General features: G+C 38.3%; 1 protein-coding gene and 1 pseudogene across 28 annotated transcripts in view; one reads left to right on the top strand and one right to left on the bottom strand.

Moving 5' to 3' along the window:
• The window catches only part of LOC131758792 (ubiquitin-conjugating enzyme E2 N-like), a 39,396-nt pseudogene extending 19,268 nt beyond the window's left edge, over positions 1–20,128 (bottom strand).
• The window catches only part of ANK2 (ankyrin 2), a 689,273-nt gene that overhangs the window by 388,944 nt on the left and 273,281 nt on the right, over positions 1–27,048 (top strand). For 8 of the 28 annotated variants that reach the window (XM_067036501.1, XM_067036507.1, XM_067036512.1 and 5 more), the window contains exon 1: positions 23,910–24,629. The exons of 19 other annotated variants lie outside the window; for them this stretch is intronic. In XM_067036501.1, the coding sequence (XP_066892602.1) occupies positions 24,501–24,629 (129 nt within the window). In that variant the 5' untranslated portion in view covers positions 23,910–24,500. Of the gene's footprint in view, positions 1–23,669; positions 24,630–27,048 lie in introns of those variants that run through there. One more of the 28 variants, XM_067036542.1, reaches the window with a different exon arrangement.

Consider the following 27,048-nt stretch of genomic DNA (forward strand, 5'->3'; position numbering starts at 1 on the left):
CTTATTACATGCCAGTATTTTAAGTTCCATGTTAATTAATTCATTTGTTTCTATTAGGTAGCCCTACTTAAAAAAAAATTTATTAGTTTTTGGCTACAGTGGGTCTGCGTTGCTGCGTGCAGGCTTTCTTTAGTTGTGTTGAGTGGGGGCTACTCCTCGTTGCAGTGCACGGGCTTCTCATTGCGGTGGCTTCTCTTGTTGTGGAGCACAGGTTCTAGGCGCGTGGGCTTCAGTAGTTGTGGCACACAGGCTCAGTAGTTGTGGCTTGCGGTCTCTAGAGCACAGGCTCAGTAGTTGTGGCGCACGGGCCTAGTTCCTCTGTGGCATGTGGCATCTTCCCAGACCAGGGCTCAAACCCGTGTCCCCTGCACTGGCAGGTGGATTCTTGACCACTGTGCCACCAGGGAAGTCCAGCCCTACTTTATAGATAAGAAAATTGAGGCACAGAGAGGGAATAAAATTTGTCTAAATTCACAGAGATCTGTCCCCCGGCAGTCTGATTTCCAAGTCTGCTCTTTTTTTTTTTTTTTTTAATTTATTTATATTTGGCTGTGTTGGGTCTTCGTTTCTGTGCGAGGGCTTCCTCCAGTTGTAGCAAGCGGGGGCCACTCTTCATCGCGGTGCGCAGGCCTCTCACTATCGCAGCCTCTCCCATTGCGGAGCACAGGCTCCAGACGCGCAGGCTCAGTAATTATGGCTCACGGGCCTAGTTGCTCCACGGCATGTGGGATCTTCCCAGACCGGGGCTCGAACGCGCGTCCCCTGCATTGGCAGGCGGATTCTCAGCCACTGCGCCACCAGGGAAGCCCCTAAGTCTGCTCTTAATCACTCTTCTCTACCTCCTCTCTGCTGGTCTCTCTCAGACACCCATTCCAGCCTCCACTGAATTTCACAAAGGCCTGTTTTCAGACACTGTAATAATGTGCAGGAGTCTAAAGTGTACTGGGCTTCTGGAACGTATTGTATGAAACTTAAGGAATTTTCATCATAGGTACTATAATGACAGATAAAAACAAGATTCATCAATATGAAGACTGGTAGAATCTTATAAAATAAAATCATGTTTTTCCACTCTAAACATTATTTTTCTCCTCTAAGATGGTTTGAATAGAGTCAGTGTACATTCTCAAAGTTACTTTTAAAATTTGGTAATGTACAAAGATGAAAATTAAGGTTAGAATATTTGGATTTATTTAGAATGGCGTCTGACTATAGGATTAAAATCCATGTGGTCAAAGTCTATACTATACACAACAGCAAAGTTATATATAGCACTTATCACAGTGCAGAACTGCCCTTACTCTTTGTGGGTTTTTTTGATTTTTTTTTTGCCCTTACTCTTGACGGTGGGGACTGGGGTTTAATAACTATTAAGCTTAATAAATATATGGAAGAATTAGTGAGAAGTAACTTGATATAGAGGCAGAAACAATGGTATAAATCCTTGCTAATCAAAGTGTATCCATAGACCAGAAGCATGGGCATCCCCTTTTAAGAAATGCATAATCTCAAATACCAGCCCAGACCTAGGGAATCAGAACCTATATTTATATCAACAGGTGATTCACGTACACACTAAAGTTTGAGAATCACTGGGCTAGAGATATTGGATTCTGCCAGTAATTAGTTGTGCAACCTTGAATAAGTCACTTACTATACCTCTATTTTAGTTTCCTCCTTCCTTGCCACCTTGCTACATTGATTCTGGACCAGTTAATTCTGTATCTTCATTTAGCTGCTTGGAAAATAGAGGTAATAACAATACTTACCTCATCCTATTGTAAGGATTAAATAAAGTAATGGTTAAAAGGTGTATGGACCATCCTTCACATAGTATACAGTTAATAAATGCCTGCAATGGTTATTTTAGTTATTGTTTATCTGATGTACTGTATTACCTTACTGATCACATGGCAAGTGAGATAATACATTTATTTCAGAATTCCGTATACTTATAAATAGATATGCTTTTTTTTGAACATTTTCAATTTTAGGAGGCAATACAAAATTGTTTTCCAAAGTTGTACCACTATAAATATGCTTTTAAATTGAAGTTAAAAGGAGGACGATTTTCTAGTTAAAGAGCCCAGTGGAGGAGACACTAGAATAGGGATTAGACAGACTATACTCTAGTCCCATTCTCTTGACCTTGGACCTGTCATTTGACATCTTGGGACTTCATGGATATTATATGAGAACATAAAATGCTGTAAAATGCTTATAGTACTATTTTATAGATTTTGTAGAACTGGCAAAACCCAATTATTATGCATTTGTTATCTTAATGATGAGAATTTGTGTTCGGATGACTGCTCTTTTGTGGCACTATATTGGGTACTTTTAGAAGCTTCAGAAAATCATTCAAATTATTAAATTACTGTTTCAGCCACACACATATACCCTAATTGCCTATATCTAATCCCAAATATATTATTTCTATAGGAAATAATTTGTTATTTGAAAATGCAGTAGCTCATTTATCAAAGCTTCGAATAAAAGTCTGCTGTCCTCTTTCTGTCACCTTATTGTCTAGGCACTGTGTGAGCACACTGGCTGAATCATTGCAGGCACACAGTAAATCTTCATTGAGTGAAAGACAGTGACTTCAACCTAATTGTCTGCTCTCCACTGGAAAACTCTCTGAAATTTGTTGCTTCTCTTTTCTGTGTATAAAGGTTACAGCAAAATATCAACTCTACGATAACCAAAAACTTAAGTGTTTGGAGTTGACTAATTCTTCTTTGCCTGACAAACCTGTCCCAGATTCATAATCAGCTTAGCCAGGGTTTATGTTGGACCAGAGTATATTATGAAACTTTTATAAATGAGTAGAACTTCTTGGACCTTTCTTCATTTGCTGCCTTTATTTCTCTTTCTCAGTTAGTGATGGTAAATTTTCCTGGTGAACATGTGGCCAGCACATTTAATAAATATTTAAATTGAATTGAATGTTAAAGTGAATGCAAATTAAATTGGGTCATTTTTTCTGCTTATTTTAATACATCTGTAAGTCATATCCCATTGAGGTACTCTGTGATTCAAAAAAAAAAAAAAAGAGCTCCGCAGCAAGCGAAGCCACCACAATGAGAAGCCTACGCACCACACCACAACTAGAGAAAGCCCGCGTGCATTAATGAAGACCCAACGCAGCTATAAATAAATAAATAAATAACTTAAAAAATTTTTTTAAAAAGAGTGGTTTCTTCAAAACCATAGGAATGCTATTTTGCTCAGTCATCAGATTTACAAATAAATAAAGACTTTTCTTATCAACATATCTCTGAGAAAAAGGCTTTGTGTCATTAGAAAAGAGACAATCTCAAGGGAACCATGTTTATATAAAGTTTAAAAATTTGGACAATTTATCTGAAGAAAGATCTTTGGTTATGGATTCAAAATGATTACTTCAGTGCTGAGAGGGCCAGAAAAAAATTACTGATCTGGAGAGAAGTATATAGCTCGTGTGTGTGTGTGTGTGTGTGTGTGTGTGTGTGTGTGTGTGTGTATAGCTCTTGTGTGTGAATGTGTGTGTATATATGTGTGTGTATATTGTATGTATGTGTGTATACATGTGTGTATTTGTGTATGCATGTGTGTGTATGTAGCTCGTGTGTGTGTATCTTCTTTTCTACTAGCAGCTTTTAAAGATATAATTGACATAAATATTTAGTGTGCATATTTAGTGTAGTGTACAATATAAGGTTTTGTGTTTTTTTTTTGTGGTAGGCGGGTCTCCCACTGTTGTGGTCTCTCCCTTTGCGGAGCACAGGCTCCGGACGCACAGGCTCAGCGGCCGTGGCTCACGGGCCCAGCCGCTCCGCGGCATGTGGGATCTTCCCGGACCGGGGCACGAACCCGTGTCCCCTGCATCGGCAGGCGGATTCTCAACCACTGCGCCACCAGGGAAGCCCCTACAATATAAGTTTTGACATACGTATAAACCATAAAGCCATCACCACAATCAAGATAATCAACATATTTAGTTATCTTTGGATTGATGGAGGTGTTTAACTGAAATGTCAAAACCAAATCCCATCTCTTCTCCAGAAAAAAATTTTACTATTATATTGAATTTTAAAATTAAAATTAGATTTGTGTACCTTTATTTGTGTTTGGTCACAAGCACTTTTTGTAAATACAGTTGAGATGTAAGTATGTTTAATTTAGTGTGGCTGAAATTCATACTGTAGCGTGACTGGCCTCAAGTGGTGTATAGGCAGAACAGCATCACTGCTAGATTCAAAGCAACAGGTGAATTTAAAGAGCAATGACACATCAGCTAAGATCATGCACCATGTGCTAATCCACAGGGCTCGTGAAATGGAACATCAGGTCTTCCATAACGGGAGGTGGGAACTGTGTCCCTCTAGTCTTGGGATGCCCCCAGTATGGAAAAAGTGTTCTGATACTGGGTGATACTTTACTGCAGTTGTTGCTCAGGACTTTTTCACAGAGGAAGGTTTATACTGATTTTCTTTTTCTCAGAGAAGAGACTTACTTCTCTCTGGCTATCTTCTCTCTGCTATGCTGCCACTTCTTCAAGATATACCTTTATTGTATTACCTGTGTTTTCTTTTGTGCCTTTTTTCCTGGCAGCTTTTAATTTTGGTTAGATACTCTAAGAACTCTGAAATTGTACCTATATAGGTGAAAATGAAGGATCCACAAAACAATGGCCCTGTTAATTTGAAGCCATTTTAATGATGAGTTTGGGTAACTGGGAGGTTTTCCTGAAGATAGGGAGTGTTCAGACCTTGAACTATGTTTTGGCATGTCCTTTCTCCTTCTTATTTCTCTCTATTATTCTGTTGTCCCCAGCAGTAAACAAGAAGAACCATAAATAAAATGATGGAGACCAGGGAAAGGGTCTAGATTAGAACAGGTGAAGCAAATATTGTATTTTTCTGATTATAAGTATGTTAATAATTCATCTATAGAAAGTCAAATTCTTCAAATACTAAAAGGAGAACCTCAAATACCAATTAGATTGGTTAGCACCAATTGTGAGAAAAATCTGCGCCGCTACTAAGTTGTTTCTAAGATTTTTCTGCTCACCTCCTTCAGCCCACCACCACTGCATATTTTTTTCCCTTCTGCTTTCCAGGAACTGTGGAATCTTTAGCCCTTGCTTTAGTTTCTCATCTAAATACATTTATATTGTACATGTCACTGTCTGCACATGCTCATATTTATATTCTTCCATAGTTCTTATATATGTGGCGTTTTGTATTCGTTAACTGTAATTCAGGCACTGGCAGATAGAAACCACATCTGGATGTCCACATTTTCTTAGACCTCACCAGCCATGGATACAAAGGACATCAGTTTACTAGTCACATGTCTTATTTTATGACCCATATCCCCATCTCGGTCTCCTGAGAAGCCTACTGCCCTTGCCCTCATTCACCACTCTTGTATTTTGGGAGGTGGGGTCTCTAGGTGGGATCCGGCACGTGCTCATGAGCGAGCCTGGTGAGCTGTCTCATCGGCTGCCGTAAGGTTGAGCACATCACTCCTTTTCTTCCGCTGCCCGCTGCTCTTGTCTCCAGGTTCCACAGACACAGCACCAGTGCCCTTGAGGTGCCAAGGAACTGATTGGAACTCATTCCCCACTGTGCTACACTGAAGGGCGGCCAAAGTAGTGTAGCTTGCGGCCCAGTGTCTTACAGAGTTCATTCCAATTCTTTCTATAAAGTTCAAATGTGAGAGGACTTCAGGAGCTGATGAGGAGTTACATATCTGTGACAGCTGCCAGCTCTTCCTGTTTTTTGAAGATGACCTTGTTATTACATAAATCTTCTGTGACTCACTTCTTTTTCCATTTGGATGAGTTTGGTTTTTTTTTTTTTAAATCACAGTGTAGTTGATTTACAACGTTGTGTTAGTTACAGGTGTACAGCAAAGTGACTCAGTTTTATATATATATTCAGTTTTATATTATGTATATATATTTTCTTTTCCAGATTCTTTTCCATTATAGGTTATTATAAGATTGAATATAACTCCCTGTGCTATATACAGTAGGTCCTTGTATATCTATTTTGTATATAGTAGTGTGTATCTGTTAATCCCAAGCTCCTAATTTATCCCTTGACCCCCACCCCCCACTTTGGTAGCCATAAGTTTGTTTTATGTGTCTGTGAGTCTGTTTCTGTTGTACAAATAAGTTCATTTGTAACATGTTTTTAGATTCCACATATAAGTGGTATCATAATATTTGTCTTTCTGACTTACTTCACTTAGTATGATAATCTCTAGGTCCACCTATATTGCTGCAAATGGCAATATTTCATTCTTTTTTATGACTGAGTAAAATTCCAGTGTGTGTGTGTGTGTGTGTGTGTGTGTATGTACACACACACATATATACACACACATATATTGTATTGTATATATATAGTATATATACATTCCATTATATGTGTGTTTATATATATATATATATATATACATATATATATATACACCACATCTTCTTTATCCATTCATCTGTTGATGGACACTTAGTTGCTTCCATATCTTGGATATTATAAATAGTCCTGCTATGAACATTGGGGTACATGTATATTTTCAAATTAGAGTTTTCATTTTGCTGGACATATGCCCAAGTGTGGGATTGCTGGATCATATGGTAACTCTACTTTTAGTTTTTAAGGAATCTCCATACTATTTTCCGTAGTGGCTATACTAATTTACATTCCCACCAACAGTGTAAGGGTTCCCTTTTCTCCACACACTCTCCAGCATTTATTATTTGTACACTTTTTTTTTTTTTTTTTTTTTTTTTTTTTTTTTTTTTTGCGGTACGTGGGCTTCTCACTGCTGCGGCCTCTCCCTTTGCGGAGCACAGGCTCCGGAAGCACAGGCTCGGCGGCCATGGCTCACGGGCCCAGCTGCTCCGCGGCATGTGGGATCCTCCCGGACCGGGGCACGAACCCGCGTCCCCTGCACCGGCAGGTGGACTCTCAACCACTGCGCCACCAGGGAGGCCCTATTTGTACACTTTTTGATGATGGTCATTCTGACTGGTGTGAGGTGATATCTCACTGCGGTTTTGATTTGCATTTCTCTAATAATTAGCGACGTTGAGCATCTTTTCATGTCCCTCTTGGCCATCTGTATGTCTTCTTTGGAGAAATGTCTATTTATATCTTCCCCCCATTTTTTAATTGGGTTGTTTGTTTTCTTGATATTGAGCTATATAAACTGTTTGTATATTTTGGAAATTAATCCTTTGTCAGTCGCATCATTTGCAAATATTTCCTCCCAGTTCATAGGTTGTCTTGAACAACCTATGTTTGTTCAAGACAACAAACATGTTTGTTTATAGTTTTCTTTGCTGGGCAAAAGCTTTTAAGTTCGATTGGGTCCCATTTGTTTATTTTTGCTCTTATTTCTTTTGCCATGGGAGACTGATCTAAGAAAGTATTCCTACAACTTATGTCAGAGAATGTTTTGCTTACGTTTTCTTCTAGGAGTTTTATGGTATCATGTCTTATATTTACGTCGTTAAGCCATTTTGAGTTTATTTTGTGTATGGTGTGAGAGTGTTCTAATTTCATTCTTTAACATGTGGCCATCCAGCTTTCTCAACATCACTTGATAAAAAGATTGGATGAGTTTTTTGTTTGTTTGTTTTTTTACCAAAAGGCACACTACTCTCTTCATCATTAGAATTAATTAGTTAATTGACTGATTCATCTATCACTAGAACCAGTGAAAACCCAAAGTAACAGTGGCTTAAATGAGAGAGAAGTTCATTTCTCTCTCACATAAAATAATTTGGGACTGGTAAGGTACTCCACTGGGTCAGGAATCCAGGGTCGTTTTATCATTCGGCGCTGTCATCCTCACCATGAGGCTTCCACCTCACAGCCTGAACTAATGACTCACTAATCATCATGTCTAACAGAAAGGGGAACGGTAGGGAAGGGTATTCATGCCTTGTCATTGAGGACACGTTCAAAAGTTGCAAGTGGTCGTTTTTTTTTTTTTTTTTTTTAAAAAAAACTATTGGTTATCACATAGTTACATTACTATACTTGGCTTCAGATGAGACTGAAAAATATGGCCTTTATTATGGCAGAAGAGAGAATAGCTCTTGAGGAATAACAAGTGGACTTTGCCACAATGGTCATGCAAATAGTTTTCTGGACCACCCACCAGTTGACCTTGGGCCAAACCAGTGTTAACTGGCTCCAGTGCCATCATGGGCTATTTGATTTGGCCCTCTCTATGGCAAAATATTACCACTCCTTTAATTTCCCTTCTAGCTAAGATTGTTATTTATAGAATTGTCCAGTGGCACTCTTCCTTTTCCTTTTTATCTCATTGGACTTGCTCAAAGTAAGTCACTCATTCTCTCTGCTGTGCTAGAATTCTCTGTATGATGTGATCTTTGCACCAGATTGTACCAGATAGCACGCTTTGATGACAAATATTCACTCCCCTAAAGTCTGGCCACAGAAAGGTATATTTCTGATGGGGCCATCTGCTGGAGTTAATAGCACTCATGCAGATTGTTTATGGTGGACTTCTAGACACTCAGCATATAATTCTTTTTATCTAAATGAGTCCTAGCTTATGTTTTGTTCTGGTAGATCTGGCTGCTTCAAGCTGTGGTGGTAAGAATAATAGATTCCAGAATGCAGTTGTGCCCAATTTATGCAGCTTGGGAATATTTTCTTATCAAAGTTTACTGTTTTTCCTAATCCAGAGGGAATCAATCAGGATCAGGATCAATTAATGTTAGGTCATTTTTAGAGCTATCTGCTTTTGATACATATTTATTTCAGGAAGCATTGTATAGTTGAAAAACTTGCTAATTTTTGCCTAAGGCTGATCCTGTTTGAAAGGATATTAATTTTCAGATACAGTCAAGAGAAATTGTGGGCATAGAGTCAGGAACATCATATGATGCAGATATTTGAGGACTGCTAATTATCTTACCTTTTAGAAAGCTAGTTTTGAAATTTGGGTTAACTGTTGGCTCAGAGAAAAAAATCAAAATATCTATAGACGTTTTTCTTTTGCACATACACATAAACACATATATACATGTATGATTTGAATAAAGTGATAAGTAAGGCCTAACATCTTAGTGATCAATAAGTTCTAGCCATGTTTCAAAGTTTCCATTTCTTTTCTATATTTGCTTATATGTGTAATATGTGTTGAATCTACTTTGAAAAATTAAAAAAAAATAAAGATGAGCAAAGCAAAGCAAAACAGCAGGAGCAATGCTTAGAAGGAAATTTATGGCATTGAATGCAGTTTTAGAAAAGAAGATCCAAAATTCAATAATCTAAGCTTCCACCCTAGGAAGCTCTAGAAGGAAGAGCAATATAAACCTCAAGCAAGCAGAAGAAAAGAAATAATAAAAATTAGAGCAGAAGTCAATGAAATTGAAAATAATAAAACAATGTAGAAAATCAACAAATCCGAAAGCTGGTTCTTTGAGAAGATAAATAAAGTTGATAAAATTCCAGCCACGCTAACCAAGAAAAAAAAAAAGAGAGAAGACACAAATTATTAATGTCAGAAATGAAAGAGGGACTATCACTACTGACCCCAGGTACATTAAAAAGACAATAAAGAAATATTTGGGGGACTTCCCTTGTTAGCCAGTGGTTAAGAATCCCCCCTCCAATGCAGGGGACATGGGTTCGATCCCTGGTCGGGGAACCAAGATCCCACATGCCATGGGGCAACTAAGCCCACGTGCCACAACTAGAGAGAAGCCCGCGCGCTGCAACAAAAGGATCCTGCATGCCGCAACGAAGATCCTGCTGGCTGCAACGAAAACCCGATGCAGCCAAATAAATAAATAAATATTTTTTTTAAAAAGAAATATTTTGAACAACTTAGAGGAAATAGACCGAGTCCTTGAAAAACATAATCTACAAAGGGAAATAAAATAAGGCTTATCTGAATAAGCCTGTATCTATTAAAGAAATTAAATCAATGATTAATAACTTTTCAATAAAGAAAGCATCAGGCCCAGATGATTTCACTGATGAATTCTACCAGACATTTAAGGAAGAAATAAGATCAGTTCTCTATAATCTCTTCCAGAAAATAGAAGCATTCTATGGGCCATCATTACTCTAATACCAAAACCAGGAAGGACATGATGAAGACACATTTAAGTGAAAAATTTACAATATAGATACAAGATAGATTGAATGTGGACAGTTCCCAGGTTTTTGGCTGGCTGCTATTCATACAAGTTGCTGCTGCTGGGGAACACATGTAGTGTGAGAAGAGAGAAGACCCCAGGACAGTTCTGAACATCTGAGTTGAGATGATGGAAAATGAGTTCACCCCACAGAATACTGAAGCCTAGCTAAAATGATGGGAGGAAGAACAGCTGATTCTAGAGCCCAAACTGAGGAAAGAGAGTTTTCCAAAAGAGGAAAGAATATTCAGTTATAGTAAATACTCTTAGAAGGTCAGATAATTTGAGAACTGACAACCCTCTATAAGATTTGGCAGCATGGAGGTCACTGGTAACTTAGTAAGGTATCTCCAGGTGTCTTGAAAGCACATAACTAGACTGAGCTGGATTTCTAGAACATCCTCTTCTTTATCCTTCTCATCATTATATTGTCCCCAGGGAATGACTTCATTTTCCTTTCTGCTCCAAGTTATTGTCCCCTGTCTAATTTTTCTCCTCTCTTTGAGCCAAAAGAAAAGTATGACACGTGGAGAGGGGAGACAGGGAGAATGAAACAGGACAAAAGAAAAAGTTAATACAACGTGTATTCAATATATAATTATTTTGTACCATCCTTCATAGAATTACTTTTCCTCTTTCTTAGATTTACTTAATTTACTTACCTTCCTCGACTTAGGAAAATCAATAATAAAATATTATTTGTTTCATCAAACCCATGTGACTACATCCTTGTTTTGTCTACTCCTGATGTAATTAAATCACAAACAGAACTTTCTTTGCAACTTAATTTGCTGTAATCCATCGCATACAATGAAACTGGCGTTAATCTGGAACACAAATACTGTGACACGGCTTATGTCAAGATGACTTGAACTTTTTCACCTTTTTTCACTTCTTTAATTTTTTATAACATTGATATAAGAAAAGATATGGCATTAAATGCTAAGAAATAAATGCTTACGTGGCCAGGAATTGATTAAATTTGATAGACTTCGCTGTAAGCATCAACTGTTTTAAAAATAGTGTTATCTAAGACTGAAGATTTCGTCTAAGTAGAAGATGTGTTTTGAAATAAAAGAATATTAGTGATTTTTTTTTTTTTTTTTTTGCCTAAGGGGGAAAAATTCCTCTTCATTTGGTGATGTTTTAATGGCAATTTTTGAAAGTAGTCAAAATCGCTCCAGTAATGCATCATCATGAATATACTGTAAATGACTTGAATAGTTTAGAATCCTGCTTAGCACTAAGCAAAATCCAGTTAAAATAGTGCTTAGTACTTTTGAAGCACATAGGATCTCTGGAAATACATTACTGAATATGATTTGTGCCTTGAATGATTCATCATCATTTAGGAATATAAGTTTTATTGGCAGTGTTTTAAAAGTCAGCTGTATAAAGTTGATAGAGTATACAAGTTAGATATATCCAGTTGTAATTTTTTAGGATATTGCATAAATATCTCATGGAATGTTTACTTAAATATAAAATAAGAGGAAGATGTTTAAGCCTAGTTTTGTAATAATCATTTGTATCCCTGTCCTCCTACATGCCTCTTATTCTTTCCCTTAGAAGACAGACAAAATGCTGACTTGGGCAGTACTTTTAAAAATATCAAGGGTCTCAGAAACCTGGGATTTGATGAGTATTTGCTAACGTTGGAAACAGATTGAAGGGTAAACCTTTGTCCGCATTTTCATTCCCCAGCCTGTTTCTTTTTTTCAGTAGTAAGCTAGGAATGTAACCCCACTTAATGTTCCTGTTCCCTGGGTGAAATGCTACAGTCCTTTTTCCCAGAAGTTAGTGATTTGTGATTTTGATGGAGACATTGTGGCAATTCTGGGTTGGCAAATGAGAAGAAAAAGAAAAGCGGATCTTGCCTTTTAAAAAAAATTTGAAAACCTTATTAACACAACGAGCTTTATAAATCTAGACAGTTTTTTTGAAGAAGAGAAAAGAATTGTGAAAAACATGTATAATTGAGAAAAAAACTGAAGGAGAAGGCAGGATCATTAAAAAAGCAAGTGAAGTGAGTCTTATGATTTAAAATAAGTGAAATAAAATATAATGGCTGAAGGTGAAGAACATAATTTTGGTAATAAGCGTAGTACCTTGGAACCCCTCCAGCAGTGTCTAGTTAAGGACAATGAACAGAAGAAACAAGAAATAGCTAGACTCAGTATACTCAGTGGTTAGGGTGATATTAGAAAATGGCTCCAGGAAATAGGTGATAATCCAAACAGATTGAGAGGGTCTAATATGCATGGCAGTGGTGTTCCAGCAGACAGGTAAGGCATGGAGTTGGAAATCCAGGAGGAGAGTCATTCTGGGTATTCGGTAGAATGCTGGGCAGTTGGTAACAGGCAACTCTTGTCAGTAGGTAGCACTTTCGAAGTCATAGGCATTTTACCAGCTCAGGTTGGGATCAATTTTGACATCAAAGCATAAACCCAGTTGCCTAAACTGAGATGTAAAAGTGAGTTGGTCCTGCATTTTGGAGAAATGGAAATGAATTCCTTAAACCCTTCTTGCCTTGGGACAAGATTAGCAGAATTTGAAAGTGAACATCAAGTGGCCTCTGCTGTGGGGATGGGAAAATTGAAGACTCTGAACCAGGCAAGACCTTATCAATTGGTTTAGGAAGAAGTAGTGACAGAGGCTGGGCATATGAAGAGAGGGTTAAAAGTAAGGAACAGTTTTAAGTCCTACAACAGGAAGATGGGATTTTGAAAAGATTGGATATGTGAAATAAAATTAACCAGAAATTGATCCAAGACCTAAACAGACTACTTCAAGACTCATTCATTTTAAGGCTTACTATTGAGACTTAAAAATATACATCAACTAATTTTCCATTTAGGTTTGATGTAAGCATGAAAATTAAATAGTGAAACAATTTTTGTAAAAACAGTATTGTTCTAGGACGTGATTTGCTTCAGAAATTGCACATCCAAATTAAGAGATGAATATTCTAGACTGATTGTCCCATGATGTTTAGAAATGTTCTCACTCTAAACAAAAAGCTGACTATATTGTATTAATCAAATGTGTATAAGATTAGATCTGACAATGCATATTAGTGTACAGTTTGAGACTGCATCAACAAATAATTTTTTAAATTGGTTATAAATGTATTGATCTAACTTAGAATGAGGTTAAGAGAAATCCTGGGTTGGGATTTGGCAACTGACAACCTACAAATATATTTCTTGTCTGCAAATTTTACTTGCTTTTTTTCCATTTCTATTTTTATTTTTAAGAAACCTGCACAGTATTTTAATTTATAACCTGCATTAGATTCTTCTAGTTTAATGTTACATGATATGGCTTGGCAGAGAGGATATTTCCTATCTCTCTTATGCAATAACAGAAAAATATCCACTAGACAAAAAAATGCATATAGCAAGCATTAAAGTTGTCCTATAAACCTTATGAAAACGTTTCGTTCCTCAAATAATATTTTAGAGCAACTGGATTTAATATCCTTCATCCAGCAGAGGGCTAGCAAACTCTATCAATTTCAATTTACACACTTGGCTACAAATTTATATAGTTTATTTCAGTTTTCTAGTTGTTTGTTTGTTGAAGCACCAGACCCTTTTCTTAAAATGGAGTTTTCCAACACGTAAGGGAGATGCACATGGAACTGCTTTAATTTCAGAAGGACCCCCGAGCTGCCTCTGCAGGAACCCCAGTGAGGTGTGGCAGATAATTGAAACCCTCTGCTCTGATTTATCCAGAAATACTCTTCCAAATTCAAAGTTAGCTCTTCTTGAGTACAATCGTAAATATTTTTCCCTCTGTAAAAATCCTAATGCTGATGCTGCAGGGAAAAAATATAAGCAGAATAATGTTCAAGTTATGAAAGTGCCTCATGCAGGGTTTTGTCTTCAATTGTAGTTCCTACTGTGTGGTTATAGGTCTTGTTTGTTTTTGTTTTGTTTCGGGAAAGATGGCACTTTTATCTCCAATCTTTTGAGTGAAAAAGGCATTTATTTTGACAAATTTTCTTCACAATATTTCATAGGTGTGCCAAACTGATGGACTGTTTGACTGTGTACTTCTAAAACTATTCCTGTAACGGGACCAGTTTTGCCCTTTACTAAAATTGAATTTTAGGGATTAATTATGAGAGTGAAAAAGCATTCCATCTCTTGCCTATTTGTTACTTTGCCTTGGTAATAAATCTATTTGCAAAAGAAACCATTACAGAGCCTTCCATTTGGAACTATGCCTGCCTCGTAGCCAAATGGTAATTGTTCTTTGCTTTGTTTTTCCAATCAAAATGAAGCTTTTGTAGGATGTCCCTTTATTCTGATTGAGGCCTGGTCTAAATCTTTGGTACTGAATTTATTTAAGTATTATAACTGTAAAGAGCTGTACTTTCATAGGGGCTAATAAATACTTTCCAAGGCACATATGTTGTCTCAGTCTGGTCAAGCTACTATAGCAAAATACTACAGACTGGGTAGCTTATGAACAACAGAAATTTATTTCTTCTAGTTCTGGAGTCTGAAAGTCCAGGATCAGGTGCCAACATGGTCAGGTGAGATGAGGGACCTCTTCCAGATGCAGGCTTCTCCTTGTATCCTCACCTGGTGGAAAGGAGGCATGGAGCTCTCTGGGGTATCTTTTATAAGGGAACTAATCTCATTCGTGACCTAATTACATCCCAAAGGCCCACCTACTAATACCATTGCATTTGGCATTAGGATTTCAACGTGTGAATTTTGGGGGTGGGTCACAAACATTCAGACCATAGCACATGTTCATTGACTTTAAGATTTATTCTGTTACAAGGTTTGTGTTGGATTTCATTATTACCATATAGTCTTAAGAAGTGTGAACATATTATTGGTGTTGATTAACCAAAGTGATCAGCATTTTCTTTCTACACACACTATTTTGAAGGGTGATCCTATCTCATTTCCTACTTATTCCCTGTTTTTCTGTTTTACAAGTCTACTTTCCTTCCCTTTCATGCTTTTATATTCATGTTTTTTTTTTCTCAGAACAATAATCATAGTAGTTACTACTAATTGAGCACCTACTAGATGTTTTACATATGCGAGTTCTCTTGGTTCTATTTGATAGACATTATCCCCATTTATATAAAAGAAGATTGAAGTCTTTGTAGGCTAAATAATATACCCAAAGTTATAAAGCCCAAGTTGGAATTCAAAACCAAAACTCAAGACCCTTTACCACACAAAAGAAGCTCTATTTTATAACATTATCAAAGCTATTATTTTTATCCCTTAGTAAAAAAAAAAAAAAAAAAAAAGGTGGTTAAAGTGGAGAACCAAAAACAATGATACGTACATACTTTAAACGGTTTTTTAAAATTTGAAACGTATACATTGGAATTCTTTTTACCAATGGTTTAATGTAGGATCATAATCTTTCATTTAAGAATGTTCTGTTTACGAATTTTCCACTGTTTGGGGCTTCACCTTATCTTTTTTGAATAAACAATACCTACTTAAAGGTACTGTCTCATCTATATTTTCCAGTTTGGCATCTTTTAATTAGAGTCAGAACTTAAAGACACTTGCAAAACAATCTGATTGTAGAATTTCTAGATTTCCAAAGCCGCCTCCCCAATCTTTTACATTTATTTCAGCCGTACCTATAATTCAACAGCAATATTTGTTAGGAATTCATCTTTATCAAGTCCTTACAAAGCATTTATATTAATTTTCAAAAAGCCCACAACTCTTTTTTACCCATATTTTATAAGTTTCATTTAAATCATATAGTTGCAATAACAATTACAACTGGGATAAAAAGGTTAGCAATAAACATACCTGGCTCTTGGTAAGCATACGACTTTACTGGTGGGAGAAGAATGTACACATAGTAAAGAAAAGCTGTTAAGCTACAAGCTTTTAATACGGTGGCCATCAGTCAGTATGCAGAGGGAATGGAGACATTCTGTTAAGTAAAGGTTTGTTAAGAGAACTTCTACTCCATGTTTTAAAAAAAAAAAAAAGGAAAGAAGTATAGTGTTCTAAAGTCCTAGAGTACATATTGTTTCTACAATTCATTTGATGCTTATATTGCCCATTTATCTAACATTTATTATTATTTGTTCTTATGCAAAGTAGTATAGTTTGGTGGAAAGGTACAGAAAAAAAATGAAATAAAACTAGTTTGAAGAGTTCGGATTACTTAACTTGCCAACTAAGTGATCTTACTTTGGGGGACCAGAACTGATTTTTTTTTTTTTTCTTTTAATTCACCTCTTTTGTGTCAGGGCCTTGTTCATAGTTCTATTACTTCAAGTCTTTATAAGTCTGTTTCTCTGCTCTGTGGTTTCTGCTCTATGCTTGGTTGTCTTTGATTACATGCTGGTCATTGTTCTTGCAAAGTTATTTATGGAGATAATTTGAGGTCAAGGATGAAGGTAACTTCTGCAGAGAAGACATATATTTACTTCTGCCAGGGTCTGTGGTCACAAATGCTTTGGAAATCACCCTAAACCAAGTTCAAGGCTTGAGTTTTGTTGAAACTCCAGGCAATAAAACCTCTGCTGGAGGGCAGGTTATTTATTATTCTACCCCTAGCTTAAGAGTATAGCTTTTTGAGGTCTCAGACAATTGTGGGGAGCCCCCCTGTTAGACTCTGCACCTTGTGTAGCCACTGGTCTTTGATTTTTACCCTCTTCCTCATGAAGTTTTCAAAATGAAAGCTCAAATTCTCTAAGAAATACACTTAGGAAACAAAAGGAATTTCTCTGCTTGTTTATCTCCCAGTGGTTCCATTTTCCTTCAGTTTTGCCTAGGAATTCCTTATTATCATGTCAGCTATTTGTTGCTTTTAATAGGAAGTTATTTCTATTTTATCCGGCATGCCTAGTGTGTTTCATTGGGAGGGTGGGTCCAAATGACCTGGCTCCTGTTAGCTGGAAACACATACTGTACAGTGCTTAGTGTTTCCATGATTGATTTGATTTAGAAGTGATGCAAACACCATGTCACGTAAAAGGTGTTACTATGCCTTACCTCTGCAAATGTGGTTTCCAAGGAAAGTTTGATTTAATTTTATACTTTGGCTTCCATATTCGTGGACTATGACTTTGCATGAGTAAGTATAAAATGAAAAGTGCTGGTCATGCCTAAAGCAAGAAACACTGACTGCCTAGCAACAGATTTTATTTATAGGTTAATTAAACAAAGGTTGCCATAAAAAGAATGTCTTATGTGAAGCAGTTCCTGGACACTCAGTGGGGCAGGGAGGAGACAGTTAAATACATGTAGTAGCATCCAGAAATAATCCAGACCTTTATAAAAATTACTAACTACCCATGGATACATCAGTAGCACTTTAGAGCACTTCAGTTTTCTGGTACCTGCAATGCGGCCATGAGGGGATTGTTTTTTGAATGTTTGTGTTATTGAAACAAGATATTTTATAAGTCGTTTATATTTATTACAGTATCTACTACACAGAAACTCTACTGGGCATGGCATTGGTTGTTGAAATTGCTGAAAGTGTTTATGTGTGTGGTTTAATGATAAGGGCACAGCGTTGGAAAATCAGAGATCCGAAATGTCTATCACTGATTTGATGTTTGATCTTCAGTGGATTTGATTATACTCTAAGATTACATTTTGCCCTCTTTCTACGGTTAATTTTGAAAAACAATGAGATCTTTTTGCTAATAATTTACTGGCCAGGGAATACTGAGTTAGAGGGCTATAATTCATAGTCCATAAAAAGTATAGAATAATAGCCCAGTCATTTAAAGCCACATTTACTGGCTTTTAAGCCTTACTGATTTATATGCAAATATAAATTATTTCATGAAAATTTAAGACACCCATGGCTAAAATTTGGAGTCACATAAAGAATAACAATTTTAAAAAAAGAATAACAATTAAAAAGAGTTTTGTCACAACCAAGAAAATAATCTCTTTTTGTGTCTAACTAAAACATGTTCTATCAAACTATCCCAATAACACTTCTATAATTGACATTATGCAAATATAAACCTTCAAGTATTGATCAAACTTCTCTCTCTCTTACCAATAAGTTGTTTCCTTTGCGATGTTAGAGCTACTATCAGATAATAATTCCTGAGTAAGAAAAAAATTCTAAAATAAAAATATAAATTTTTTCATGGATAATAGGCACACAGAACATCTTCAGGGGTCTTCAGGACTAACAGGCTTGAGATTGCATTTTTTACATTTTAACCGCCATTCAGTGCTCTTTATTTGACCAAAATAAAAGGGCTAAAAAATACACTCACAGGGCTTCCCTGGTGGCGCAGTGGTTGAGAATCCGCCTGCCGATGCAGGGGTCACGGGTTCGTGCCCTGGTCCGGGAAGATCCCACATGCCGCGGAGCAACTAAGCCCGTGAGCCATGGCCGCTAGGCCTGCGCGTCCGGAGCCTGTGCTCCGCAACGGGAGAGGCCACAGCAGTGAGAGGCCCGCATACCGCAAAAAAAAAAAAATACACTCACAGGTTTTATAAAAAGCTGTTATGAACCCCAAAGGGAAGTTTTATGTTTTTAAAAACACAACAGTAAATTTTCAGTAGGAGTTAGAATTTAACCCCAGTATTTCAATCTCTAATAGACTATGGGGCTTTCTTGTCCAGGGTCCGTATGTTTTTCAGAATAAAAGTTTAATTATGAGAAGAGAGTGGCCTTGAGGAGACATTTGAAGATATCTAGAAATAGTTGGAAACTTGAAACCAGGCATGTGAAGCTTGTGAAGCAGCTTTCTAGTCAAGATCTGAATATTCGTAGTTCCAGTCACTGCAGATTTTACGAAGTGACTGAGGTGTTGCCGAAGTCTGAAAATATACAACCAATGGATTTTCAACTCCACCAGGGCAGGGACTTTGTCATTTTTACTACTAGAACCCCAGTGCTCTTTGACTGGCCTTCAGTAACTGTGTTTGATTAAAAGATGGCACCAGAGGGCTACCCTACCCTGGTGGCGCAGTGGTTGAGGGTCCGCCTGCCGATGCAGGTGACGCGGCTTCGTGCGCCGGTCCGGGAAGATCCCTCCGCGGCTGGGCCCGTGAGCCATGGCCGCTGAGCCTGCGCGTCCGGAGCCTGTGCCCCGCAACGGGAGAGGCCACAGCGGTGAGAGGCCCGCGTACCGCAAAAAAAAAAAAAAAAAAAAAAGATGGCAGCAGAGACAGAAGCTGTGCAGTAACAAGATGAGGACAGGGAGAAAGTTTTTATTTTAAAAATATTTTCACCTTTTAAGTTTAATTCCTAGGCTTTCAATCCAAGATACCATTGAGTGTAAATTAAAAGGAAGGAAGATTTTAGCATTGTGGGGCTTTTCTGATTCCTAAATGAAGTTGTTTCTTTTTTTCCTGTCCAACTGAGCACAGAGAAAATAAATTTGATTAAGAAGCCTCAGGGAAGGGATTTTCTGTCAGAAGAGTTTTTCACAATGAGCAAATCCAACCCATGTCCGCAGTCTCCAGTAGAGTTTTTCACAATGAGCAAATCCAACCCATGTCCACAGTCTCCAGTTTATGCAGGCGAGGCTAAGGCACCGGCATCTTTGTCCATCTAAATTCGCACTCCGGGAATGAATGATTGGTGACGGGGCTTGGGGGGAAGCAGGGAGAGATAGGCTGTGTCTCTCTTTTTCTTCGGAACTGGGCTTTTTCACTTTTCTTTTCTCTGTGCCTTTCTCTTACCTCTGCGCGTTGCAGATGTAACTGCTGCCAGTAATTCCCTGACCATCCTCACCGTCAGTATAGAGCTGAGGCCTGCGGTCACAAAATGCTATCTGTATTTATGACCTACACTTTGTGTGGCTTGATCTTCTTTATGTGTAAAGGCATCTCCAGAGGGAAGCTTTTCACTCCTTGTCAGCTTACCATTGTTACCGGCTGAACACTTCTGGGAAACCTCCGAAGTGCTATGAGCTTCTTTCAGAGGCTGCAAGGTGGAGACCTTGAGACTGCTTTGCTTCTCCATCCTGAGCTATGGAAACCCTCTGTTTGCATTCCTCAGGCAGAAGTAGAAGGAAGATACCTTTTGGGTATTCTAATTTTAACGAAGTCATCTCCTTACAGAAACTGTTATCAACAGAAAGTAGGATCTATTATATTACTAGCAAGCTCTGCTTTATTAATTCGTGTTACCACATTGACTTTTGGATTAAGCTTCAGGTAAAACAAATCGGGCGGAGATACATCAATGTAGTCAATCACTCGTTAGGTTTGCTTTACCTTACCCTGACCATTCATGAGTCTCAGAACACACACACATTTTTAAATGTGGATAAACACCCTTGAACTTGAGTAGAATGAACTCTTGGTTCATAAGTTCAGGTGAGCAGAGCCTTCTTTTATGCTGGTTAGGTGATGTTTTAACTGTCCTTGTAGTGTATCTGCTTCTTTTCCCACTTATCACCCACATTCCGTTTGTGGAAGAGTGACAATATATGCGATTTCATTGCATAGCTGCTTCTCCTGGGTGAGGCTGGGGAGAGAGAAGGGGAATTAAATTGCATATGGCTAGCTCAGTTGTTATTGAACAACATTCTGACTGATGCCTGATGTCTGCAGAGGATTTTCTTTGGATTCTGATCAATGGAATGCTGGACACACTGAGAACAGCAAATGGCCATTTTCTCTCCTGTCTTTAAAATGAAGTATGTCCTCTCTGAAGGGTGATCTCTCTAAGCCGGATCTCAAGTTTAAATGTAAACGACAGTGCATTCCTTCCTTTGAAGGCAGACGCAAGCTTATCCCATTGATGGCCAAGATGCTTTGTGAAAGGAAACAGCTTTTGTTACAAGTTCAAAATTCAGCCAGTATTAGATCTCTGCTGGAGGCTTGATGGGAAAGACTCCTTTAATGTGGTACAAGCATCATTTAAATGGCCGGGAGCTCCTGGGACTGGAACCTGGTGCCCTGTCTCTGCAGAGGTCAGCTGGTGAGTGTGTGCCGCTCTCGATTCTTCAGAAAACTGATACTGATTTTTTTTTTCCATTCAAATAGAAATTATAGGAAAGTTTGAGCAACACAAATATACAAGAAGGAATGATTTTAGAAAATTATTTCCTCAACAGTTTACTACTGAATAGGTTAGTTGTAGAGAGGCAACATTATCGCTGCATAGGAATGTCTAATCTGCCTCGTGCTCCGAAAAGGATTATGTGGTCTTCGTTTGTCTCATGTGGGAGCAAAATTTTCTGTGATTGGGAAAAAGATAAATGAAAAATCACATGCTAAAAAAGAACTTGTGATTAGTTGATTTTATATAAAAGTATTCATACTAGTCTGAGATGTTCTATTTTGTGATTTCAGTAGGGGAGCCCACAGGAGGGGTTTATGAGTGGGTTCCTTCTCCTGAGGCGGGCTGATTTAAGAGCACTGAACCTCAGGCGTCCTGCCATTCCTGGGGAGGGCTATCTGGAACAAGTCATTTGCCTTCTGGGGTCCTCCACTGTAAAATCACGGTGACTTTGCTTCTCTGGGTTGCCTCCAAAGATATGAGAAAATGTAAGCAAAGTAGTGTAACTATTGTTTCTAAAGATTTGGCAATCATGGTGCTTTGTGAAATATTAATGTCAAACTAACATCTAACAAACTAACATCTGACTCATTACCTATTCTTCATGCGACAAAGTGAAGAAAAGAGCTCTCATACTTTTTGTAGAAAAATGGAGGGAATCTAGGGGACTAAGACTTTGTTAACCATGCCTCAATTCTTTTTTTTAAAGTTATTAGATTGAAGTTTTAAAAATGTGTAATTCTCCTGGCATTAGAAAATCACATAATTGAATTGATGCCGCCCAATTTTACAAGTAGGTCTATTGAGTTCATTAAAGGCTAGTGAAAGAAACTAATGTTTTTGACAACAGGAACTCCCTACTTTCTTCTCAGCTACTGCTTGTAGTTTTTCACTTTCCTTTTGGGAAATCTATAGAGGGGAGAAAATATTGTGATATAGTATAAGCAGGTTCTAAAGGGGCCGGGGGAAGGACATTATCCTAGACGAAGCCCAGAAGAGTCAACCTCATTAAAGGGAATCTACTGTAGGAGGCTCTGCTACAGTTTGTTGGGACTCATGTTATTAAGTTAAAAGGATAGTCACAAATCAAGTAAGACTTGTTGGTTGTAAACATTAAAAAAATTTTTTTAAAGAAAAGAGGATGCCAGATGGCATTAAGATCACCCTATGCTCCAGTCTTGATGCTTTCACTGAACCACTTTCACTCCTAATGACTGCTTTGATACCATCACAACTAATTATTTCAAAGTACCTCAGAGGAGAAAATGTTTGAATTATGTGAAGTGGCAGGTGATGACTCACCTGGTTAAGGAGCCTAAATGTCTATGTGTGTTTCTTTGTAAATATTTTCCAGAGGAGGGAGTTAATAAGAAGCTGATTCTTTTTTTTTTTTTTAGAAGATGAATTCTCAACTGCTCAAATCAGAGAAGATTATGCTCCCCATATATAAGAAACTAGTCATGCTGCCTGGAAGTTAACTGACCCGTGAACCGTCATGGCGCCAAGACAATGCTGGCTCATGCCATGGCAATTATTCTCTCCTTTGACTGGCTTTTGAATCCGATTAAGTGCGGTTTCTCTATGCCATGGAGTGCATTTCGCTTGCTTGTGGGATATTTTATTAATCCTACAGCTTTCAACTTAATTTAGGTAAAAAAGAAAAATTATAAATTTTGTTGTGCTAGGCTAAAACATGTAGTGACCACCCACAGTACAGAAAATTAGTGTTTTCCCTCCTAGAAATAGTACTGAAATGAAATTTTACATTTTCCATTTATCTAGGTAGATATGTCACAGAGTTAGGATACAAAAATATGTCATTTTCTAAAAGGACACTTTTAATATTATTTTACTTTTTTCTTAATAATAGGATATATATATAGAATCGAATTATATTGTTTAAATGTCAACAGTTAAGGTACTTACCAAAACTTTTCTTCTAAAATGAGACAACTGTGTGACTGCATGTAAGGGTGGTGGTGTCCGTAATCCACTGTGTACAACACAGTGTTATGACTCTGTCTCCAGAGTCCAGGGATGAATAATTAAGAAACGAGTGACATCCTATTGGTCCCTGATAAAATTGTGGTAAAATTCTGAAAAATTGGTAGTGTATGCAATTGGAATAGTATAGAAAATTTCATCTTCTTGAATTAACAGGTTGTATCCTTTCTCTTCTTTCCCTGTGTCTCTTTATTGGGTATACATACAGGAACATCCAGAAATACTAATCCTGCGTTACTTCAGCACGTGATTTAATGTCAATTTGGTATTTAACAAAAGCTTTTGGTAATGAATAATGAGTACCTGTGTGCCTCTTAGAATGATGGAGAGTGATTCAGGTGCTGCCTGCTTCCCTCTCTCCCTTTCTCTGCCTCTGTCCTCCTCTCCCTCTTTGGAGGGCGCCCTCTTTCTCCCAGGATAACCGGGCTGAGCCCAGCTTATGCTGCGTGCTCACTGACAGCTCCTTTCGATTCCCTGCTTAATGCAGCTCCCTAAGGCGGCCTCACGTAGGTCTGTAATTGACACACCGAGGACTGGGCTTGTCCCAGCCCTTCTCAGACGTGCACACCCCTGTGTTTCGCTGGCAGTGGCAAGTGACTCCAACTGTGCTCGTCTTCTCCCCAAACGGCAGCGTTGATTCTTCTTTCTAAAATGAACCTTGGAGAAGGGAAGGGCTGAGAGATTTCAAAGGCAGGGACCCGTGTCATGTGCTACAGCAGAGCAGCAGTAGCAACGGCAACAGCGGCAGCAGCAGAAGCGAGTCGTTTGGCGCGACTGCACCATTTTTTTCTCACCCTGCATAGAGGTGTGGTTGGAGGCGGCAGTAAACTACCCACCCCCTAGCAGTCCCACGGAGGTGGCCTCTTCCTGGCTCCAGTCGGGAGACACAGGCTGTCTGGAGGAGTCCCCAAAGACCGCTCCTATTGGTGATGTGTGCCTAAGGAAGGCTTTTTCAACTAGTAGGATGCTTGTCTGCACTTGCGGCTACCCAACGGCTGAAGAGCTCGAAGTCTAGTGCTCCGCCTTCCCGCGGGACCATTTCCGAGTGTGGGCGCCCACCTATGCCCGCGTGTGTGCAGGTGTGTGCTCCTGGGGGGCTTGGCCTGGGACCTTGGGACGTGGTGGTGAATTATGGTGCTGCAGAGGCTGGAGCAAGATTACGACCTAGCTCGGGCGTGGAGCGGATTATTGTGTGAGTGTTCTGGCTGCCAGCCACTGCCCTAGCGGGGAAAATCACATCCCCATCTGGCTCTAAAATCACCTGGATCGCTGGGGAGCGGAAACTGAGCCGCGGCAACCGCTTCTGCTGCTTCGCTCTGCAAAAATGGCTCACGCTGCTGCTTCTGTTAAAAAAGTTCGAGAGGCTGAACTGGAGGAAAAGGAGAAAAACCTTGAGAGAGAGAGAAAAAAACAACGGAAAATCCCCAGGGAGCGTTTGGAACGGAAAAGAAAGGTATGAGGCGCATCCCTTTAACCCTTTGCCTCTGTGGCTCCGTGTGGAACCATGCACCTCAGAGCCGGCAACTTCCTTCTCCTTTCCCTCCATCATTCATTCCCCTGCACCATTTCCAAGCTCAGTTTGCAGCCTATAGCTCGTGCCTAAATTTGCTGCATTGGGAGGAGATGCCTGAGCAGGGCACATTTCCTTTCCTTTAACCAAGTAAAGCAAGAAAATGTCTCCACTTCATTTTTCTGCTTTTCTCAATATCTTTATTCAGTCTCAAAGCCAGGTGTTTTTATTTCTCCAAGTGACTCTGAACACCTGTCTTAGAAGAAGGAAGGGATTGGTTTATGGTTGGAGGGTTAAAGTATTTTCTTCTTGTTCCTCACCTTTACTACAAGATCTTTAGCCTGTGTGCCTTCTCACTGACTCCATGTATTTGATGTAGATCTCTGGTTAAGAATAAACCACAAGTTTTATTTACACTTCTTTCCCCCCCTTCTGAAGGTTGACACTGTTCTATGTAAAACTGCGCTAAGAATCTTGGTGCAGTGAGCCGTCTATCAGAATTTTTAAAATTTTCATTAATTCACTTTTGGGTTTTCATTATTAATCTTACGATTTTCTTTTCTGACTATGGCAACTAAATGAAAAGACCAAGGTTAACTAACGGGACAGAATGTCGGTTCCCTTTACGATAAAGTGTAGCATCGTTGTCTTTGAAAATATTGTTTTTCTTTAAAATAGAAACAATCTTACAACTTGATGGAACTGCTCTATTCATGTAGCTAGTGCTCTGTTTCTATAAGGGAAGATCTCTGTAAATGCTTTAATTAACAAAGTAGGTCACTGAATAATTTCAGAAGACGATAAATGGCATATTGCATCAGCAGAGCATAAACATCGTGGTTTGTACACAAGCTGTTAAACATAGCTCTGGGATTAGGGATGAACTGGGGATCCATAGGCTTAGTAATCCATGTGTTCAATGTCTTTTTTTTTCCTTCAGTAATAGATGTGTTTACCTTTCCATTTGGGGGATATTAGCTTTGCCTTACTTTTGGAAGGACACTTGAGGACGCGCATTAAGTTGAGATCTTACTGCATAGGGATTCCTCACATTTCCGTTTTACTACTAGTTAGATCAAATGAATGTCATTGGGCAACACGAATAAATAAAATTTGCAGTATATTATCATTTCCCTTCTGGGGAAAACTTTAACGCTGCCTGTCTGACCTTTAAAAGGCCTTGTTTCAAGGATGCATTAATTCTTTTTTATAATATCAAAAGTATTTTGGGACATTTTTGTGGGAGTTGGCACCCTTCTTGACAGCTACTGCAGTTCTGTTTCTAATCGTCTAAATGGAACTTTATGGCATAAAGCAGTTTCCTGCGATGATATCTTTTTCTATCTTTTGTTCTCCAAAACACAGTCTATTATTTTTTTGCCGGGGAGTGCTTTTTCAGTACACAGTGTGACCTAGTAACTTTGCTCACCTAGAGTACCACGCATACACCTGGCAAATCTCTTGGTCTCACTCTGGTTTGTTTCTGTATCTAGTTCAAGCTTCTTCCTTTTCTATACTTTATTAAAATTGGAAAACCACATCATTAGGATGGAAAAGTGCCAATAGTTGTTGAGAATCTCAGTTGCTTGGATGCTGCATTGCTTTAGCTTGAATCCAGCACAGCAGGAGAGAGATCATTGGTTGATACTGTGATCATATGACAGAATCATCTGATCTTCGTATTTAGATAATATCATTAAGTTAGAACCAGGGAAATTGGGGGAATGATGGCATAGCTACTATTTGTTTTTGTTCCTATTCTTTTTATATATATACACATCTATTGGTCCCCTTCCCTTTTCTACTTCAGGTGCATGTGGCATTACATAGGTATTTACATAGCAGCTTGCTAAAAGAGTGGCTGGGTTTTTTAGCTCTGTCAGATTTATTTTCTAAATACATTTATACCTCCCCCTCCCCCAGCCCCATGCACACATAAGCAATTGAGCCAGTTCTAAAATTTGGTTTAAAAGAAGAAAACTTAAAAAAAAAAAACCTTAAAAAAAAAACTTAAAAAAATAAAAGAAGAAAACTTTCCCTCATAATTATTCCTTAGGGTATATATAATGGTAATTCATAAAGAAATGAAAAAAAGGATGGTTACCTATTAGTAGCACTCTGTAACACCATCTCCAGAAAGTAATCTAAAAATCATTATACTTTATTTGCTGATGCCATTTTATAACCATAAGGGAATACATCAGTTGTAGAAATGATTGAGTTTATCGTTTGCATGTCCGTTTGGAAAGTGCATTGCAGATGAACCTGTTTATTCGAAAATTCAGATGAGACCTGCCCTAGTGGCAATAAAAGCCAACCATGGAGCTTGAAAAAAATAAATAAACTGATTTTGAAAAGATTT

The sequence above is a fragment of the Kogia breviceps genome, chromosome 6 (assembly GCF_026419965.1).
Source record: "Kogia breviceps isolate mKogBre1 chromosome 6, mKogBre1 haplotype 1, whole genome shotgun sequence".
NCBI lineage: Eukaryota > Metazoa > Chordata > Mammalia > Artiodactyla > Physeteridae > Kogia > Kogia breviceps.